Source organism: Galendromus occidentalis, unplaced genomic scaffold (genome assembly GCF_000255335.2).
Source record: "Galendromus occidentalis unplaced genomic scaffold, Mocc_1.1 scf7180000077512, whole genome shotgun sequence".
NCBI classification, from domain to species: domain Eukaryota; kingdom Metazoa; phylum Arthropoda; class Arachnida; order Mesostigmata; family Phytoseiidae; genus Galendromus; species Galendromus occidentalis.
In genome coordinates, this window is record NW_003805500.1 from 1,440,759 (window position 1) to 1,459,393 (window position 18,635).

Consider the following 18,635-nt stretch of genomic DNA (forward strand, 5'->3'; position numbering starts at 1 on the left):
ATCCAGGACTCACTGCTGCGAATCTCGCTCATTTTACTCAGGAATCGGGGTCACGTGACTCTATTTTTTTTGCTAAAAATCGCGGATTAGGTTTCAAAATCTTCACGAGCATTCCCATAACATGAGTCGGAACCCTGTCATACATTTTTCCTCTTGAATTACTCGCCTTTGCGCAAAAAAATACGGGCTTGGACACCTGAGCACGACTTCCGGTGCAGCCGACGTTCACAGTTGCCCAGGATAGCCGTGGATAGCAGCAAGCATGTCTCACTTAGTGACCCGCAATATCAAGCCCCTCAGCACGAAACTTCGTAAGTTCTGGAGCCTCCGAACGATGAATCGATATGTCGAGTTCACGAGGGTTGGATTTGCCCCGGATTCTTAGCGACATCCTCGCCTTTGTTTTGATCTCGGAGTCTGCGCTCCCGAGGCCGGCGGAGGTTATCGGTCTCCTTACTGTACATCCGCATACGTTTCTGTCAGAATTTGTGATTCTACAAATAGGATCTCTATTCGGATTCTAGGATCTCTATTCGGATTGAACAATCCGTTGTTCCCGTAGTAAGAGTTATTTGGATTATTGAAGTTTCGATTTTGAGGTCTCGGGTAATTAGATTGGGAGTAGAAGGCTTGATTGTTAGAGCTCTGAGGCTGATTTCTAGCGATAGATTTCAGACGTGTTTCTTCGTTTTCAATAGCCGCATAGAGATTTAGAACTGTTTGCCGCTCTTCGGCCTGAATTCCCCAGGACTGGATGAAACCAGACCAGGTAGAGGGCAATGCTTCCAGGAGACGTGAGGTGATGACGGTGTCGTCAAGAATACCACCGGATTCAGTCACATCCTGGAGGAGCTGTCTGAATTTTGTGAGGTTTTGGACTGGAGACTTATTTGGATTGAAGCGGAAATTGAAGACTGCTCGCATCGTAGCCTGGATTTTCGTTCCAGTGACTTGGTCAAACTCCTTTGTTATCAATTGATACATCATAGGAGCTGTGAACGCGCTGACGTTGCCCTTAAACTTTAGGCGAACGAGGCTAATGTCCAGAGAATTAAGGATTATGGTACGCGCAAGGCTGTTTGCCTTAGCGAATTTCGGGTCATCGGGCATAATAGACTGATTGACTACCTCCCAGCAATCTGGTTCAGCGGAAAGCAAGACATTAATGACTGTTTTCCAATCAGGGTAGTTGTTACCGGAAATATGAAGACGGAAAGCTGCGTAGTTCGGCAATTTCGTCGCCAAAGAATGAAGAACATTTTCGTTGCTGTTGGCCATGACTTGTTGTGTTGTGGAAGAAGTAGTATCGAGTGAATCTGAGGCGTTGACTAATTCGAAACTGTTGTTCGGAGATTGTTGCATTGATGTGTGAAGATGCGTTGTTGTGTGATGTGTTTCGGATTGACAGTCGCTATTTACTCTCTAACTACTGGTAACTCACCTAACGTAGTCGCAGTTGAATATCACAAACCGAAGGAAGTCACAATCAGGTTCGTAAGAGCGGGAAAAAGCGCTGATAACGTGTCAGAATTTGTGATTCCAAGCTTTTTGTGCCCTAGTCAGGAGCTGGCACTGATCGAGAGTAGAGGTTCAGACCGCACGAGAAGTAGTGATGAAATACACAGGGATTGATGGTAGGATACAGGATAGCGGACAGTAGTTTATTCTTAGTCTACAAGTTCCTATATACGTATTTCTGGAGTAAGGGTTTTAGGATAGTACCTATGCTTGAGGTTGACCGTATCTATCGAGTTCTGAGATGTGGGGTGCTAATGATTCTAGGAAGCGGATTCGGAGTGCGTATACGAAGCGGGAGATGTGGACGAGGGATTAGATGTACTCGGGGTTCTTAGAAGACGAGGGTCCGGATGAGACGAGGATCCGGAGTTACGAATAGACGAGGATAGATGCTTCTTTGATTAATGAGGGTGAAGTGTCGATTGATGTGGGGTCGAACTGAGACGGGGACTGAGATTCACCATCTTCACTGTCGTTCATTTCAACAGTTTCCATGCGACGTCCGAGCGATTATTTCGGCCCGAGGGCTCTAGTTGGGCATATTCTTGGCATCGGTTCCATTCCGAGTGAGGAATGAGCTTATATCGACTTGTTGACGTCTCCGGAAGGTCAACACTGTCACTACTGCCAGGTTTCGTTTGCTGCGGCGCACAGACACCGTCGCGCCGCTCTGGAAATCATCCCCGGGAGCCTGCGCTCTATGAAACTGCTTCCGATCGACGTCTCCTGATTGGGACAAGTGGTCATTTTCCGTGTGCAGATTTTCCGCGAGGAGCGGAATCGACAGCCGATTCCAGGAGACGCATTCTCCGAGGACAGTAGTGGAGAGGAAACATATGATATCGAGGCTATTTTCGGGGGCCATTTCCCAGAGCCGGCAGATCCAGAATCAGGTGGCGCCTCGACGTCGATCAGAGCTGAGCGCTGCGGGAAGAAGTTCCGGAACTCCTAGTCTTGAGCCTCAGGGAGAATGATCATCAAGCCAGAGTTTGCAGCGGATGGATCTTTGGAAGCGGGGAGCTCTCAAGATACGCTCGAAGACATCCACGGAAACATGAGTTTCCGTTCGTGACTCCGATCGAATACTGGAGAATCGAGAGAGAGGAAGGGAGCTCTTTGAGCAAATTCCGCGCACAAACGTCTGGAGAATGACCTAAATTGTGGAACCTCCGGACATGAATCCCCCGCGAATCCTGCTTCCTATCCAGAGATGCTGGAAATTTCGACCTCTTGAGTTTCGGTGTAAATGTCAGATGGGCTGGACACTCTTAAGAATCCTATTTTTAGGCTCAAATGACACGCCTGACCTGGAAGCGCGAAGAAACCTAGATTCACGGGCCCTATGATGCTCGGGTCTGCCGATGAGTTTAGGGTCTGCCCCTGGTCTCAGAATAGCGTTGACGTAATGAAGCACGCAGGCCGACTCAATGTCATGCCGAAGCTGCTACGGAACTCCCCTAGTTCGATATGAAAGCATCGTGAAATAGTTCCCCGAGCATCAAATATTGCAATCGTGGACCGCTTGTCGAGGAGATTCCGAGCGAAAATGGATCGTATGAACGAGCGGAAAAATGCTGCATCACGGCCTGCAATATTGACCCTTGGAATTCGATATCGCTCACAGAGCAAGCCTTTTGAGATACTCCCTCCCAATGGCGGAGCTCCGATTAAAGTTCGACTCGTTATGACTTGCATATCGTCATGATGTACGATACTCATGCTAACTAGGCGTAGATTTCTGATCCCTGGTATCGACTTTACTCCCATCATCATTATCATTCTTTTCAATTCCGTGTCGACGCTTCGATTGAGTGTCGGGTGACTACCACTCTCTGAATCTCCGTCGGCATAGCGGCACCTCCCATGTCAGGCATCACTGTGGGGTGCATTTCACGACGCGGCTTCCAATTCAGAGCAAACGAGCATAATCGTAGGACCAGAGAGGGCGACAACGAAATCCTCATTCCGCTTGGCTCGAGGAGCAGCTCGGATCGAGCTCTCCTGAGTGCATCAGATTTTGAATCCCTCTTCCTCGTCTGGAATGGGTGTCGCCAAGCTCTTCAGAATGTTATCATCGCATCTCGTCTCCTAATTTGAAGTTTCTCATTGCAGTGTGCGCCAGAGGCCAGCAGGAGCGATCGTATAAGACCCGTAAGTAGAGCTGAGTTTTCCGGGTCGTAGGGAATCGTAAATTGAAACAGTTGGTTCGATCAGCCAGCCTTTGCCAACCAGACAAGGCGACTATATCTTTGGGACAGGTGGCGGGCTTCGAGCATGAGAAGTCTTCTTCAAGAGCCTTCCAAATCGCGAATACTCATCCCCGCGCAATTCAATTATTATTCTTGGATCACGAGAATCCTCGGAGAAGAGCATCTGGAGAGAATCTAGAGATATTTTCCTCTCCTGAGAACAATCTGACCCCGCCTGGAGTCAAAAGTCACATGAAGCATGCAAGACCATGCTCAATTACTGCATGTATGTACATGAATCCTTCGGATATGAGACGCTGTGAAAGAGTGGACCGCAGCAGTTTCGGCTTCGTGCGCGGACGGATGCAGATCTAGCGGTGTCCTTGGCACCGGAAATCGCCCCGGGAAACTGAAGTTCGGCTCAGAAGCCGGAATCGTTTCCGCAGGCTGCTCATTCGAGGCGCCGTGAGAAGCGGGTTCGAATGTCCGAACCAAAACGGTGCGGCAGTCAGAAATCGAGCAGTGATTCGTGCGTCACTGAAGGATACAGCGCTAGCGCTGGGGAAAGGTCGCGACCAAAGGTCGGAGTCTGTTGGTTATCGTTGCGGCTTTCGGGCACCAGTTTTCGTTTTTCTTCTCTTCCTGGTAGAAGTGCTAGCGTCACTCGACTGCTCCCTCACCCGAACGTCTAGCGCTCCCTGATGACGAGGAATCGCAATCTGAGCGGTCAATGCTCGCCCTGTTTGTTTCGCTTCTGCCGTAATCTCTTCCAAGATCTGTTCGTATCGAGGGAATCGCTCTGCTTCTGCTCGACAGCAGTAACTCTGGGATCCCAACTTCTACCGGGCATATATCCTAACTCAATACCGGCTCACGCATTGCGCCGCTTATTTGTTTCTTCCACAAATCGTCGCGTGACTTTTGGTTATTGTTCCTTCCAAATGATCCGGCATCATTTGTAATTTCGGATGGAGCACGTCGTCTCGGAATCACAACGAATCATTTTGTATTATTAATCTTTTTGCAGTCAATGGACCGGCTAGACCCTCCCAGAACATCGTCCTGGTGGACGCTTGCCGGACTCCCTTCATGGTTTCCGGTACGAAGTACAACAACATGATGGCGCATGATCTGCAGCGGATGGCCTTCCAAGGAATTCTCAGGAGAACGGGCATCCCGAAAGAGGAAATCCAGTACATAATCGCCGGTTCTGTGATCGCGGAGCCCAAGACGTGCAATGTCGCTCGTGAAGCTGCGCTCTGTGGTGAGTGATTGAATGGAGCCTCGGGATCAGATCCTTGCCTCAAGGCCGTGGAGAACGACTCCTCCAGAAAAATACCCTCCATGTGGGTTCCGGGCTCAGCGACGTAATTAACGAAAGATATTCCTGCCGTTCATAGGTGGCTTCTCCGATCGGACTCCGTGTCATACCGTGACGATGGCGTGCATCTCCGCGAACCAGGCTATAACAACCGCCATGGGTCAGATCGCTCTGGGAACTATCGATACGGCTATCGCTGGAGGTGTCGAATTTCTTTCGGATGTTCCAATCCGTTTCTCCCGTAAACTTCGCAAATTGATGCTTTCGGCGAACAAGGCGAAAACCCCGATGCAGAAACTCGGTCTTCTATCGCAGTTCAGACCGTCTCTGCTCGCTCCGGAACTCCCCGCGGTCGCTGAGTTCACTACCGGCGAGACGATGGGTCACTCAGGAGACCGACTCGCTGCTTCTTTCGGAATTACTCGAGCTGAACAAGATGCCTATGCTCTTCGATCGCACACGATGGCCGACAAAGCAACTAGAGAAGGCTTGCTAACGGACATCGAGCCGGTGACGTTGCCCAAAGAAACTGAACCGCTGAGCAAGGACAATGGAATCAGAGTGTCGACTCCGGAACAGATGGCCAAATTGAAGCCGGCCTTCATCAAACCCCACGGAACCGTAACCGCTGCGAACGCGTCATTCCTCACAGACGGCGCGTCCGCTTGCGTCATCATGACCGAGGCGAAGGCCAAGGCCATGGGACTGAAGCCCAAAGCCTACCTCAGAGACTTCATCTACGTCGCTCAGGATGCCAAGGATCAGCTCCTGCTCGGACCCGCCTACGCCATCCCCGTCCTGCTCGAGAGGAATAAGCTCGGGATCAAGGATGTCTCTGTTTACGAGATCCACGAAGCGTTCGCCGGCCAGGTCCTCGCCAATTTGCGCGCGATGGAGAGCGAATACTTCTCCAAGGAATTCATGGGTCGCAAGGCACCATTCGGTTCTGTCCCGATGGAAAAGTTGAACAACTGGGGCGGATCTTTGTCGATCGGACACCCCTTCGGTGCCACGGGCGTGCGTCTGGCGGTCACGGCCGCGAACCGACTCGAGAAGGAAGGCGGACAGTTCGGTGTCATCGCTGCTTGCGCCGCCGGTGGTCACGGACACGCGATGATTGTTGAGAAGTATCCCAACTAAGAAGTGGAGATATTCATGAGCTGCAATAGAGAGCATCTATTTTTAGTGAGTTGTACGGAATTGTATACTGATATGAGACGTTTCATAATAAAGTGCACGTTAATTTTTATCTGACACCGAATTATGATGAAAACTCTTGTCTTCCTCCGCGATCTCCCTGTTCGCTTCGTGTATGGTCGACCGCCCCTCATTGATTCAACGACCGAATACCATCGGACTGAGATCGTTTAACAAAGCGCTTTATTCAAGCTCGGAAATGCCACATTATATTCTTGGCTTCCTCCGGCGTGTTCTACCCTGTTCCCGATTTTTCTTGGCCATTTTCTGTTGGTGCTGCGTTCGTTTCTTCCGTTTGTATTCTTTGAGGATAACTTCGGGCCTCTTGAGCTCCGATTTGATCCTCTTGCCTGTTTTCTCGTCGATTTGGACCCTGCGCAACTTCGGCTGGAACCTCTGGTTCACTCCGAGCTCCCGTCGGTATAGATTCTGTTTCCCGAACATGTCTCCCTCCTCGGCCTCGTCTTCGTGGTTGTCCTTTAGATCAATGTTGTTCTTCCGTTTCCATTGTTTGTAGAGATCCTTCTTATACGAAGCGGGGACTAGAGCTCCACTCTCAGTTCGTATCATTTTGCTTTTCGGGTTGTTCCCATCGTCCTCCCGAACGAATCGTTTCTTCTTTCGGTCCCATTTCATGCGATTATTCTTCTTTCTGATGTCGTCGGTGTCCTCTCCCATCAGGTCGAGAACTTCGCTCTGCGCCTCTCGCGAGAAGTTCTTCTCGACATTCAATCCGTTCTCGAAGTGGTGGTCAGCCGGCAAGGGTGAAATGTAGAACTGGGTGTCCTTGAAACTCTTCATTTCCCGCGCTCGCTTCTTCTTGCTCACTTTCCAGCTCGCCGTCGCGAACACTTTTTTGATCGCATCCTCGTCGGCGTCCTCCAGCGTACTCTTTTTGTCCTCCGGGCTCTGTTTCGCCAGGATCGGTTCACTTCTGTCGTTAGACGCTCTGAAAATACAGAGAAGAGGGTCGCGTGAGTGCGTATTCTGTGACGTTTCCCCGATGGGCTCTGCCATGAATCTCCCACGAGGATATTGAGTAGCACTTTTCCTAATCTTACGATCGTTCTATGAGGTCGTCGTGCGCTCGCCGTTTGTTCCGCATGACGGCTGATGCCTCGCTTTTCCCTGTGTTGCCGATTTCGAAAATCGTCGCGTTTGGTTTGAACTTCTTGAAAGCACTCAACATGTCCTCCCGGGCAACGTCCGTCGAGTCCTTGGCGAACATCGGATGTGTGGGCACCTGAATTTTTACTCATTGTTTCTTAATTCTGGCTAGATTGAACGACAATTCGAGACCTTGGAGATTCGATGAACGTAGGCTGTAGGGGTACACTATGTCGGGGAATCAGAACCTCGGACAAGGGCTCAGCCGAAACTCACCGATCCCTTCAGAAGAGCTTTCATCCTTCTGTTGGACTCAGCACTTGAATTGGGTCTTGCCTTTCGGTATTGGATCATGGCGTTCGCACAGACCTTCTGCAAGTTGCTTATATCAACACTCAGACTGTGCAGCTTATCGAGATTTGCTCGTTCCTCGTCGATAATTGACTGCGGCACCGACCCGAGGATACGATCCTCGTCCTGCAATTCATCAGCTTAATCTCTGGGACATCGCATTAATGTTACAGACGACGACTGCTTTCGAACAAGAGTCGAGGGAATAGGGAAATCTTCGTCAAAAGACGGACATTAGGGTCTGCCCAGAAAGGCTCTCCAATTACCTGGGCCATGTTGGGCTCTGGGAACGTTAACTTCCGGTCCAGGAATAGGTGAAGATCCAAGAGGTATGACGCTTCGTCAGCACTGACGAAACTGTAAGCCGTACCAAAACGACCCGCTCGGGCCACCCGTCCCACTCGATGAACGAAGAGTTTTGGTTTGGCGGGGAAACTGAAGTTGACTACATTGTCCAACAGAGGAATGTCGATACCTCTAGCTGCCACATCCGTCACCAGGAGGATCTTCAGACTTTTCGACTTGAAAGCGTTCACAGCGACCGTTCTTGCTACTTGGTCCAATGAGCTGTAGACGCAGCCGCACGATATCCCTATCTTTTCGAGAATCTGGACAGGAGAAATGAGTTCGTACACGGGGTTTAGTTCTTGCCGAATTCGTGTAACCAGTCTCGGAAGCGTTCCACGGGGGAAAACGATCGATTAGAGTAAATGATCTTGAACATACCTCTCGAATGTACTCCACGTGATGTTTCGTCGGGACGAAGACAACGGTGAGATTGTCGCCCACTTCGAGCTCTTTGAGGAGATGAAGCAGAACGGCATACTTGTCTTCCTCTCTCATCACCCAGTAGACGGTTCTGAGGGTGTCCGGGAGCCTCGAATCGACGTCGAGCCGGATCAGGAGCGGATCTTTCAGGCCGGCTTGAACGAAATCGATCAAAAGTCGCGGCAACGTCGCCGAGAAAAGTACCGTCTGTCGAGTATCACGAAGCCGATTCAGGATCTCCGTCATCTGTTCTTGGAGTCCCATCTCGAAGAGTCTGTGGAAGAGGCAACTGACGTCACTTCCCCGTGGCTCATGGAAAGTGATCGATGGGATATTCCCTTTCTTCGTGAGCTCTGAGGGAGCTTCACGGGAGCAGGAAGGCAATCAACAAATGCCCACGTAATGCCAAAAGCTCCAATATTTATCACTTGCCTGTCTGCCTCGTCGAAAACCACGATCTCAATCATGCGGAGATTCAAATTCATCTCCATAACGAGGTGCAGAAGACGGCCCGGAGTACCGATAATGATGTCAGGGTTCTCGTGCATCGCGGCGAATTGATCGTCCAGGGAGTCACCTCCGAGTATCACAACACTCCGCAAGTCGGTGAATTTTCCGAGCTCTTTGCAGAACTTGTGCGTCTGTATCGCGAGTTCTCGGGTTGGGGAGATGATAAGAGCACGTCCACCCGTTACTGGTGAATGTGTCTTGAGTATCTCGAACATAGGCAGCAAGAACGCTGCTGTTTTCCCAGAGCCGGTTCGAGCCATGGCTACGACATCGCGCCTCTCCAGAATCGGAGGAATGGCCTGGAAAGGGCAGAGGATGGAATCACGCGCCGCCTGGTAACTTAGTAGTTGCTTCCCCGAATATATCCATGCTTGGCACTCCCTTTCGTATCCGGAGAAGTCAGATATCAGAAGGCAGAATACTCTTGGATCTCACATGTTTGGCATCAAGAGATGGGGTAATCAGCGCAATCTCTACTGAGCCTCACCTTTCTTTGAATCGGGGTTGGTTGCCTATAGCCTTTCTTCTGTATACCCTTCAGAAGACTGGGATTCAAGCCTAACGACTGGAAACCACCAGTTCTCTTCTTCGACTCTGCCGCCGACAATTTTTCGGCATCGAAACCTTTCATGTCATCTTCGGAGTCAGAGTTGACATCAGGGCGCTCCGCTATGCGCTCTTCTTCCATTTCCTGGAAGAACGAGAAATCCTCAGCCCGATGCCGGAACTCGACGCCTTTTGGAACAACTGTGGCTCGCCTATGCGATAGAGAACGTTCCGGGAATCAGTCCATGTCCCCGTGTTTCCGATCAACGATATTCGCTCCGGGTCCAACTTACGTACCTCTTCTGAGTCCGGAGAATTTCCCGTAGCTCCCTTTGATCCCATTCTGGCCATTGGGGACCGTTGGTCGCTTATTCCAATAAACACAAATCGCTCCGTCGAGACTCGAGACAGCCGGGGCGAGAAGACCCCCACACAAAACACGCACACGTGCGATCGCCGCCTAATCGACGGAATCCTTAAATCTCGGAGCGTAAGTCGCTCAGTTCCGACGACAATCCTTCAAGCATATCCCATCTCCGATCTACAAGAATCAGGGACAGCTCGATGGTATCGAGGCCCCGCTGGAACTTTTTCGAGTGGATCGCTTCCGCTTGGACCTGATCTCGTCTGCTTATCCTTTACATGGTCATCATGGATCAGGACTCGCCGAGCACGGTGCCACATAGCGCTCGAGACCTCTGGCCGAAGATAACACAGGCGGTCATGTCGGATGGGGTGAGTTGCTTCGATCTGATTCACGTTCCACCGTGGTGTTTCGACGACTCCGACCCTGTACCAGGGAGAGCTTCGTGATTGAGTCGATGTTTTGCAGATGAGCCAGAGAGCCTTGCTCATCCAGGATCCGGGCTACCTGAGCGAAGTCTTTGAGCTCTCGCCGCGATGGCGGTGCCTATGAGCCACCTGGTCGAAAACTTACAAGGAATGTGTCAGAAGTGTCCCATCGCTTTTCGATCCAGACCATGCTCATCGTGTTAGTCTCGGTGCGGAATGAAAACGTATGGCGCCTTTTAGCTGCTTAGGCCCTAGTTCCATTTTTACAGAAAATCCAATATTACGTTTTCCGCCATTCGAAAACTAGCCTTTCCTCATTCCCCAAGCGAACTTCGGGAATGCATGTGTCGGAATCGTGCCACACTATCACTGAAACATAATCCTCTCATTGACAACTCTCCATATCGATTCTCCTGTCAATTCCATCGATTTCGTTTAATCTCATCAAATTTTGTACCGACAAAAATTTCGTCCACATAGTCACTCGTCAACACCCGAATGGTAGTGAAACAGGCAGTAGAAGCATTGGGCGCACAGAATTTTCTCGCAATAGACACACCGAATGAATGGCATGAAGCGGCAGTTTTCGACGTGACACGGGCCTTGAACTTGGAACAAAATCTCCGCCAGGCTCGGGAAAGGTATGTCGGGAACTTCGAATCCACCGAGCCTCCACCCACATAACCACAACGGACGAAACGTCGGGTGTTGAAACTGATTGTATATCAGAGACTGCATCTGTAGGACGCTCTTGCGGTCGTCGAGGCGGATGTTCAAGAGCATGGCATGCTCTGTCAGACGTTTCGCGAAGTCCTTCCATTGTCTGAAGCAATACAAGTCCAGAGGCTGGATGATGCTCGTTGAGCCCTTGGGGAAGATCTTGACGTTCACTTCTGTCACTGGTAGCTCGTAAAGCTCCTGATCCCGATGACCACCCCATGAATCTACGTATAGAATGCACTTTTTGATTCCGGAGTCCGAAAGCATCTGCCGAAACACTGAGCTGGCCCAGCCCCGTACCAAATTCTTGGTCAATTTACCCGACTTTGAACAAGTCACGTAGAGATTCGGAAAGTTTGGCAGATCCTGGGAAACTCTCGGACCAAATCCATCAGTGCGCTCTTGCAAGTTCACGTACAGTCGTCCAACGAGCTCGCCATTCATATTCACCACGGGTTGGATCGTGTAACTGTGTGTAAGGCTGTTCAGGCTTTTAACGACGCCTACGGTTGTTTGCTCATTCCGGTGTGACAGCGTTCGATTCGTATGCACTAGATAACTGAATCCAGACTGGTCGGTGTTCAGAACTTCACGCGGATCATAGCGATCTCTAACGTTGCGAACAAAATCGAGCAGAACCTGCTTCGCTTCGGTTTCGATCTCTTCACGGTTCCGTTGTTGACGGAAGCTCACGAATTTGACGATTCTTCTGGAAGATATCCGGTGGGCATTCTTGAACCTCGCGATCCACGAGTGACTGGCTTTGAACAACGGCAGACTGACCTCTCTCGCTTTCGCGAGGGCCCACATGCGGATGGTACGATCGTGGACTATGATACCGTGAGCCCGTGCAGCGTCGAACTGTTCCTTACAAAATTGCGCCACCTGAATGTACTTCTCAAGATGCGTCCCACAGTTTCTCGATGCTCCCTGAACCGTGAGAGGTAGCGCCGATGCCGAACCTGAGGGAATCGTTTAAGAATCGTTTCCTTCTTGTATCCAGGATGACTGTCCATGAAGTCGAGCACTTTACACACGTATTCGTACGGGAAATGGGGCCTCGCGCTCGTTTCTTCGTCGGTGAAATCCTCGAAAACGGCATCGAATTCCTCTCTTTCGAAATGCGTCTCGTACAGCTCTTCTTCCGTTTCGAGGAAGCAAGCGTCCTGATCGTCGAGGGCCAGAATCGAGTCGAGTATTCCTTCGGCGAGATGAAGTTCCTGGGCCGACGCCCGCGTCAGGGGAGCAGAAGTCAGATCGATGGCATTCAATTTTGATAGAAGAGAAGACAAGATGAATGATGCTCGTATCGGCATAATTTCTTTTGGTATCCGAATCGACTTCGGTTTCCAACAAAATTGAACTTCCAGATTCGAAGCATCTTATATAGCACTTCGGAAAACTTCCCCATGGTACGAGATGTGAACGGAGCTCCGTTTGGCTCCACCGAATTCACCTAGCCAGGAGCGAGAATCTGGGATATTTTCGGGAAGTGGTCAGTCCTCCAAATCGGAACAGAGTTCCTCATCGGCTCCTGCTGTGGGACTTGTAACTTGACTGGCGTTTACGGTCGGGCTCCACACCTCCACAGTGGGGATCTTGCTCTCGGGAGTTCAGGGTTTGGAGAATCTCTCACACATTGTCCTCGACATCCCTAAATCGCTCCAACTCCTCTCTCATCGAGCTCCGTTCTCGTCATCTTGAACGCAACAGCTCGAACTGCGTGTTCTGTCAAGTAATTCGGCCACAACGATGGCTCCTTCGTCTGACGGTCGTGCATGGTTCCCTTGCTACCATGGTCCCAGTTTCTGGATCCATTCCGGACATCTCCAATGCACCGAGCACTGGCTTTTCAACGTGGATCACATTTGATACCACCCCGCAGTCGATCGATATCCCATCGTCAATCCTCACGGTAACTGGAATTTTGCCTCGTGGTGAACGGTACCGAAAGCCGTTAGATAGAGCTCGCGATTTCTCGAATTCTCGTGTTTTCCGAGGGGCGGATGAACGCATTTCAAGATTCGCGGCTGGAATAATTCAGAGGCGCGCATTTCGAACAACGCAGGCATGGCTCTCGGATGAAAATTCATCGACAGGAGCGGGAAATGTCCATATTCCAGGCCAGAAAACGTGATTTTGGATTTTCTGTAAAAATGGAACCAGGGCCTAAGCAGCTAAAAGGCGCTATACGTTTTCATTCCGCACCGAGACTAACACGATGAGCATGGTCTGGATCGAAAAGCGATGGGACACTTCTGACACATTCCTTGTTAGTAACTTTTTCAAGCATATTGCGATGTAACTCCCTTCGAGTCCGAACCTACAACTAAAGAAGCTTGGAGACGATTCGATACATTGGATATGCGACGGAGTCTCCTTATTGTCCCGGCCTCCCAGAACAATTGCTCTCTCTCCGTCTCTACCTCCCCGTTGTCGCTCCAACGGTGTCGGAGGGGTCCCCGGAGTCAATTTTCGAAATAAGTGGCGAATCTTCCGAGGGACGAGCTTGCCGGCCTATCGAGTTGAAACTTCGGAGAAAATTGATCACTGAAATGGAGACTTCTCCTTATTTCCAGGACAAGGACCATGCTGTAGAATTCTGCAACTTGATCGATCAAACTCTTGAGGAGCTGACCCGGATACACGAGATGGTTGAACGAAAAACAAAGGAAGAATCTTTGAATGGAGAACATCCTGACATGAAAAACGGTGTCAAAAAGAAAGCTCGGATGAAATTCACACCGAAGCGTCCGCAAGATGCTCCAAGGCAGTGAATCCCACGTATTCAGGCAATGGATATCCAGGGAGGATCTACGCTAGGTCTTGGTTTCAACTCCATCTCAGGCGAGCAGTCACCTGCTTTGGTTAGGGAGTTCAGGAACCACGCGACAGGGTCGGATCATAATTCGACAAGGGAGATTCGTCCGACTAGATATCCGACATCTTCTTCAATGAATTCCCTCAAAGTTCCCGACCCTCGCAGTTGTGATTGGAGATCCCAAATCTACGGCTGGGCCGAGATGACTGAGTTCGGGTTTTCATCCCTGCCGAAGAAGTTCATGCGCTTGCAACGAATGTAAATGTGACTGTACATGTGAATAGCCAAAGTCCGCCTTTACCCCACAAGACTGCATAAGCGGATAGATGAATGTTGAATGCGATCATTCGAGGAAGTACCACGATCCTGTGGGTCGTGAATTCTAGTGTGAAGACTTTTTGAATACGAAGAATAAAATGTGGACGCATTCTTCTGGTTACCGAGGGACATTCTATCAGGTTCTGGAAGGCCCTCAGAGAACTTCAAGTGAAATTCATACCTCGAATGTCGGAACCAAGCTCCTGCTCACGAAACCTTTGTGATCCAAGTCAGAGCCCTTCGGGGTCTACAATGATTGTGATTATGACGGGTGCTGACCGAGGCGATTTCTCATTATTTCCGAAAGCGCTGAGTCTCGGGTGGAGACATCATTTTCGGATTCAATATCGGAAATCAAGGGGGGATCGTCAATCGCACTGTTTTCGTCGAATCTCACTACTCCCGCGAATAAAAAAATACAGAAAAAACGAGACGGAACATCCTGCTCCATCGGGAAAAATTGAGCTCGGGCCTCTTTGTCGCAGGAATCTACCCGCAGATAGTAGGTAACATTCTTTCCGGACTAATAATAATCAAAAGCCAGAGGAGTCATCAAAGGCACATTTTCCTCTTAACCCGAATATTTCGGTGAAAATCGAGAAACCGAGCTTGGAACCACCATACATAATGCTGAATAGGTAATATAGAATCGTATAGAATAGATTACATGGAATTATGTACCTACACAAACATATCACATAGGAGAATATGGAATAATAATAATAATTAGCATGATAGAAGGCACGGGAAATTCTGCGATCAGGTCGAAATATAGGCTGAAAGTTTAATTATTTTACAACATCCGCATCCATTGCGACGTCGACCCCTCCGGCCTGATCTTCGTCGCGCAGCGTCTCCATATCGAAACGAGGGGTCTTTGATTTCTCTCTCAGTTAGCAGAGCGATGCTAGATCCGTAAATCGGAGCTTTTCGCTCCTTACCGGGTAAAGATCTATGCGCTCACTCCTCTCAGACCGTTTGATCGTGTCCTTCGTCCCAGTCCAAAATTTGTTGAATTAAAACTAAGCGCTACAATAGAAAGTATGTACAGCTCTATTTGAGAATATAGTCCAAGCATCCAAACAGCGGTCAGTCAACATCGTGACATGATGATGATTCTAATAACTTTGCTGCCACTCATTGCACCTACTCCCGTCAATGAATTCACGTATCCTCGCACCATCTTCTCTCTGTCGCGGAAAATGCCACCGGCAAGAGACGCAGATGGATTACACCACAGCATGGAATGTAAGTTCGCTCTTCACATCGCTGCATACTCTGTCTGCACGAAGAGCTTATCGACCCCGATCTGCTTGAAGATCGCGTGAGTATGCAGCAAGATGGCATTGAGGTCCGCCCGACGGGCCACCTCCAATTTCAAATTGCCAATGTACACTCCACTGCATAATGTCCAAAAATGTTTGTCCTGTACACTGTAGACGCCGTCGAGAGACGCGACTCGTTGGAAACAGCTTTGGAGCTGATTGTCTAGCGTGTGTGGCACTCTCTGCATTAGAACGGACACCGACTCTTTCAACAACGGGTAGACACTAATCAAAATCAACAAGGCAATGAACATCGAGCAGATCGGATCGGCGATCATCCAGCCGAATTGTTGCATCAGAATAGCGGAGACGATCACGCCGACCGAGCCCATGGTGTCAGCAATGATGTGAAGGAGTACACCTTGCATGATTTGACTCCGCTTCCCTCCTGAGGACAATTTAAGGTTTAAGGTATTGTGGGTGCAAGGAGCTCGGCTCGGAGCGAGTTTCGGAAGCTATGTCTATATTTATTGAACCCCGCGACTTACCCGCATGAGAGTGTCCGTGACCACCCGTCCCATGGGAAAGACCATTATGGGAATGGCCGGTGTCTCCGTGGGAAGCACCCATACTAAGGAGTATGTTTTCGCCTTTGGGAGAGCCTCCGTGGCTGTGGCCGTGTCCGCCGTGTGAATGGTTATGTCCGCCACCATCTACAGAGAGAAGGAGGTATGCGTTTATTGCCTCCCGGTTTGGAAACTCGTCCCGCGGAATACGATTCCGTTTCCAAAAAACTGACTAACGGTGGTCACAGCGATACTGACCGTGCGAATGACCGTGTCCTCCGTGGTTCAGAGCGAAAATTCCGACAAGATTCACGATGAGTCCAGCGACGGAAACGAGGAATAGACGGTCGTGTTTGACTTCAGGCGGCTCGATGAGTCGCTGTGAAGTTAAGAATCGATCAGCGATCCTCATCTTGCGGAATTATTCCATATACAGGGAGGGGGTGAAACTAGCCACGCAAGCGGAAGGCGCCTGAGCGATGGCCGAATGTTCTCGTTCGCCAATGCACTATGTCGGGGTATCTTATCTCGGGAGAGTCCTCCGAACGCTGAGCCTCACCTCGACGGATTCAGAAAGAATGTAGAAAGCGACGAAGACTAGGCAGAGCCCGTTGACGAAGCCCGCCATGACCTCGGCTCTCACGTATCCATAGGTGAATCTTTCATTCGGTCTCCATTTCATGATGATCGAAGCAACCAATCCGGTGACCAAAGCCGAGCAGTCGAAGAACATGTGGAACGAGTCCGATATAAGACCCAAGCTGGAAGGAGATATCGATTCGAAATTGAAAAAGACTCTAGCCGACCTGAGAAACCGTGGATCAGGTTTCACGGATATCATTTCGATCGACATTTGGCGAGTGATGCATTCAGTCACCTGTTCGTCCAGACGCCATATATGAGTTCGACGAAAGCGAATCCCAGATTGAGACAGAGAAACAAGAACAAATTTCGAGTCCCTTGGTCCGAAATGATGACTCTGAGAAAGGAATGGGTAAAGTTTCAAAATGGATGTCCCGGTCAAATCTGCAACACCAAGGCGGTGGTGAAGGCTGTGCTTCCCGCATACGTGCCATATGGAAGGCAGAAGCAACCGACGTCAGGTACTCGCGGATCGAGGCGGAGCTATGTATGTGGCATTTTCTTGAATTCATTCGGTGGATTGTCCTCTAGATCTCCCTGCTTTTCCCTCGAAGTCTGCGTAAGAATTGAGGTGTAGGGACCGTTTCTTGGTGGAACCCCCTACGGAAACGTCACGCAGTTATCCCGACAACGAGCTTCACATTGCCCTCGGAGGGGAAGGATGCAAGCACTTGCATCCCATTCCGAGTTTGGGTTGTCATTAGCGACCGGCAGTGATTTATAAAAGTCGTGACGAGGGATTTCCTCCTCTTCCGCCGACGGAAGTCGTGGCAAGCAAACCTCTAATTATAGAAACCTCTCTGCAGGATCTCCTGTCCCGATCGGAATCAGATCGTGCCGGCCTGCTCTGATTCTTGAACTCAGTTCAGTCCAGGCCAGACCTGCCCGGATCCGGAATCATAGGAAGGATATTTCACGGAATTCTGTCACCGATGCCCCGGAGCGTGAGATCACAAGTTCTCGCCCATTTCCCTAATGGATTGGAGTCGGCTTGAGCAAGTCGGAGTCGGATGAATGTTCGACACCGTCATCTCTAGAAGTGACCGCCAAGTTGTCAAAACTCTTCGATGACATTTACCACAGTTTTGAGGATCCCCCAACCATCCGGACGGAAAAACCGAAACCGACCACGTAATGTACCCGTCAGGCCCATCCTAATCAGAGCACGATTCGTCTCGAAGCGATGACAGCTGAGATATCGCTCTCCGTTCCAATCGTCAAATGCTAGGAAAGACCGGCGCCACGTCTCACCCACCTCAGCCAGTGTAGCAGCCATTCTCTCAGACGGCCCGGAGCACTTCGGAATTTATACTCCTTATCGTCGATATGGATTGGCAACATCTCGCCAACCGGTCACTATCTGGGCATTGTCGCACTCCAATCCGCTCGAATAAATACGTCCTTGCTTAACGGCTGCTCTCTTCGGCAACCACCAGCAGGAGACAGACACGCACTCTCTACTGCAAAAACACAGACTTCTGTTGTTGTTTCTCTCTTATCGCGGTGCGCGGCTGCTACTGCTGCTCGACGAGCGCTGCGGCTGGCTGGCGAACTGCGCTTTCTACGGTCCACGTGTCCCCGCTCTTCCCTGCGGGGACCAACTTGAGCTAAAATCGCCTCGATCCGCAACATGATTTCATCAGTTGATGGTTTCAAATCGTACTGGAATGCGGATCGTCCCTCGTTGATTACTATTGCTGAACCTCCAGGATTGGAAATTGGAGGCTTACCGATCGACTTGCGACGCACGATTGATACGAGATCTCCATCTGATATCTTGATTGAATCGGTTCTCATAGAGTCGTAATCAGCGCGGTGAGATGCTACCAAAATTCTCTACCGGATCCCAGAGCCGGACATTCCCTGCCGCCGACATTCGGAATCGCTGAAGCACAGCGCGGAACTTGTCGGGAAATGGGCCTTCTCGCCTCGCGATTTAGTGACACAGGTGGAGATGAATTGTGAGATGGTGAGCGGAATGAGTTAGTCAGACTTCACTCGGCG

General features: G+C 50.1%; 4 protein-coding genes across 6 annotated transcripts; 2 read left to right on the plus strand and 2 right to left on the minus strand.

The window, feature by feature from the left end:
* Positions 1-227: 227 nt before the first annotated feature.
* Positions 228-6,289, plus strand: Mtpbeta (mitochondrial trifunctional protein beta subunit). The gene is made up of 4 exons (XM_003747107.2): positions 228-311; positions 3,631-3,669; positions 4,735-4,971; positions 5,108-6,289. Exons 1-4 carry the CDS (start codon positions 263-265, stop codon positions 6,166-6,168), a joined length of 1,386 nt encoding a protein of 461 aa, XP_003747155.1. The 5' UTR covers positions 228-262; the 3' UTR covers positions 6,169-6,289.
* A 105-nt stretch (positions 6,290-6,394) lies between these two features.
* On the minus strand, positions 6,395-9,939 carry LOC100899859 (ATP-dependent RNA helicase DDX54). The gene is made up of 8 exons (XM_018640932.2): positions 9,805-9,939; positions 9,449-9,652; positions 8,884-9,260; positions 8,410-8,725; positions 7,950-8,291; positions 7,609-7,809; positions 7,287-7,468; positions 6,395-7,174 (listed from the first exon to the last, which is right to left on the minus strand). Exons 1-8 carry the CDS (start codon positions 9,856-9,858, stop codon positions 6,433-6,435), a joined length of 2,418 nt encoding a protein of 805 aa, XP_018496448.2. The 5' UTR covers positions 9,859-9,939; the 3' UTR covers positions 6,395-6,432.
* An 81-nt stretch (positions 9,940-10,020) lies between these two features.
* Positions 10,021-14,273, plus strand: LOC100899996 (uncharacterized). 3 transcript variants are annotated; one of them, XR_001951224.1, is made up of 2 exons: positions 10,021-10,242; positions 10,340-10,458. XR_001951224.1 is itself a non-coding variant. In XM_018640944.1 (2 exons), exons 1-2 carry the CDS (start codon positions 10,150-10,152, stop codon positions 13,794-13,796), a joined length of 291 nt encoding a protein of 96 aa, XP_018496460.1. In that variant the 5' UTR covers positions 10,032-10,149; the 3' UTR covers positions 13,797-14,273. The 3 variants fall into 3 exon arrangements, 2 of the variants coding, with proteins under 2 accessions (XP_018496460.1, XP_018496458.1); XM_018640944.1 differs by lacking the exon at positions 10,340-10,458 and adding an exon at positions 13,599-14,273 and having other exon boundaries at positions 10,032-10,242; XM_018640942.1 differs by lacking the exons at positions 10,021-10,242; positions 10,340-10,458 and adding exons at positions 12,742-12,934; positions 13,599-14,273.
* An 818-nt stretch (positions 14,274-15,091) lies between these two features.
* On the minus strand, positions 15,092-18,114 carry ZnT86D (solute carrier family 30 member 7). The gene is made up of 6 exons (XM_018640939.1): positions 17,887-18,114; positions 16,867-16,968; positions 16,549-16,750; positions 16,248-16,368; positions 16,050-16,136; positions 15,092-15,844 (listed from the first exon to the last, which is right to left on the minus strand). The coding sequence occupies exons 1-6, from the start codon at positions 17,970-17,972 to the stop codon at positions 15,420-15,422; spliced, it is 1,023 nt and encodes a 340-aa protein (XP_018496455.1). The 5' UTR covers positions 17,973-18,114; the 3' UTR covers positions 15,092-15,419.
* Positions 18,115-18,635: the final 521 nt, after the last annotated feature.

Excerpts from the sequence above, each read along its gene's own strand:
- ZnT86D (XM_018640939.1), bottom strand. The coding sequence starts at position 17,972 with ATGTTGCCAATCCATATCGACGATAAGGAGTATAAATTCCGAAGTGCT. Across the intron at positions 16,969-17,886 it reads TGGCTGCTACACTGGCTGAG|AGTCATCATTTCGGACCAAG; the intron begins GTGGGTGAGACG and ends TTCCTTTCTCAG. Across the intron at positions 16,751-16,866 it reads TATGGCGTCTGGACGAACAG|CTTGGGTCTTATATCGGACT; the intron begins GTGACTGAATGC and ends ATCTCCTTCCAG.
- LOC100899859 (XM_018640932.2), bottom strand. The coding sequence starts at position 9,858 with ATGGCCAGAATGGGATCAAAGGGAGCTACGGGAAATTCTCCGGACTCA. Across the intron at positions 7,810-7,949 it reads CAGAGCCCAACATGGCCCAG|GACGAGGATCGTATCCTCGG; the intron begins GTAATTGGAGAG and ends GATGAATTGCAG. Across the intron at positions 7,175-7,286 it reads GACGACCTCATAGAACGATC|AGCGTCTAACGACAGAAGTG; the intron begins GTAAGATTAGGA and ends CTGTATTTTCAG.
- LOC100899996 (XM_018640942.1), top strand. The coding sequence starts at position 12,815 with ATGGTCCCAGTTTCTGGATCCATTCCGGACATCTCCAATGCACCGAGC. Across the intron at positions 12,935-13,598 it reads TCCCATCGTCAATCCTCACG|GACAAGGACCATGCTGTAGA; the intron begins GTAACTGGAATT and ends CCTTATTTCCAG.
- Mtpbeta (XM_003747107.2), top strand. The coding sequence starts at position 263 with ATGTCTCACTTAGTGACCCGCAATATCAAGCCCCTCAGCACGAAACTT. Across the intron at positions 3,670-4,734 it reads GGAGCGATCGTATAAGACCC|TCAATGGACCGGCTAGACCC; the intron begins GTAAGTAGAGCT and ends ATCTTTTTGCAG. Across the intron at positions 4,972-5,107 it reads TCGTGAAGCTGCGCTCTGTG|GTGGCTTCTCCGATCGGACT; the intron begins GTGAGTGATTGA and ends TGCCGTTCATAG.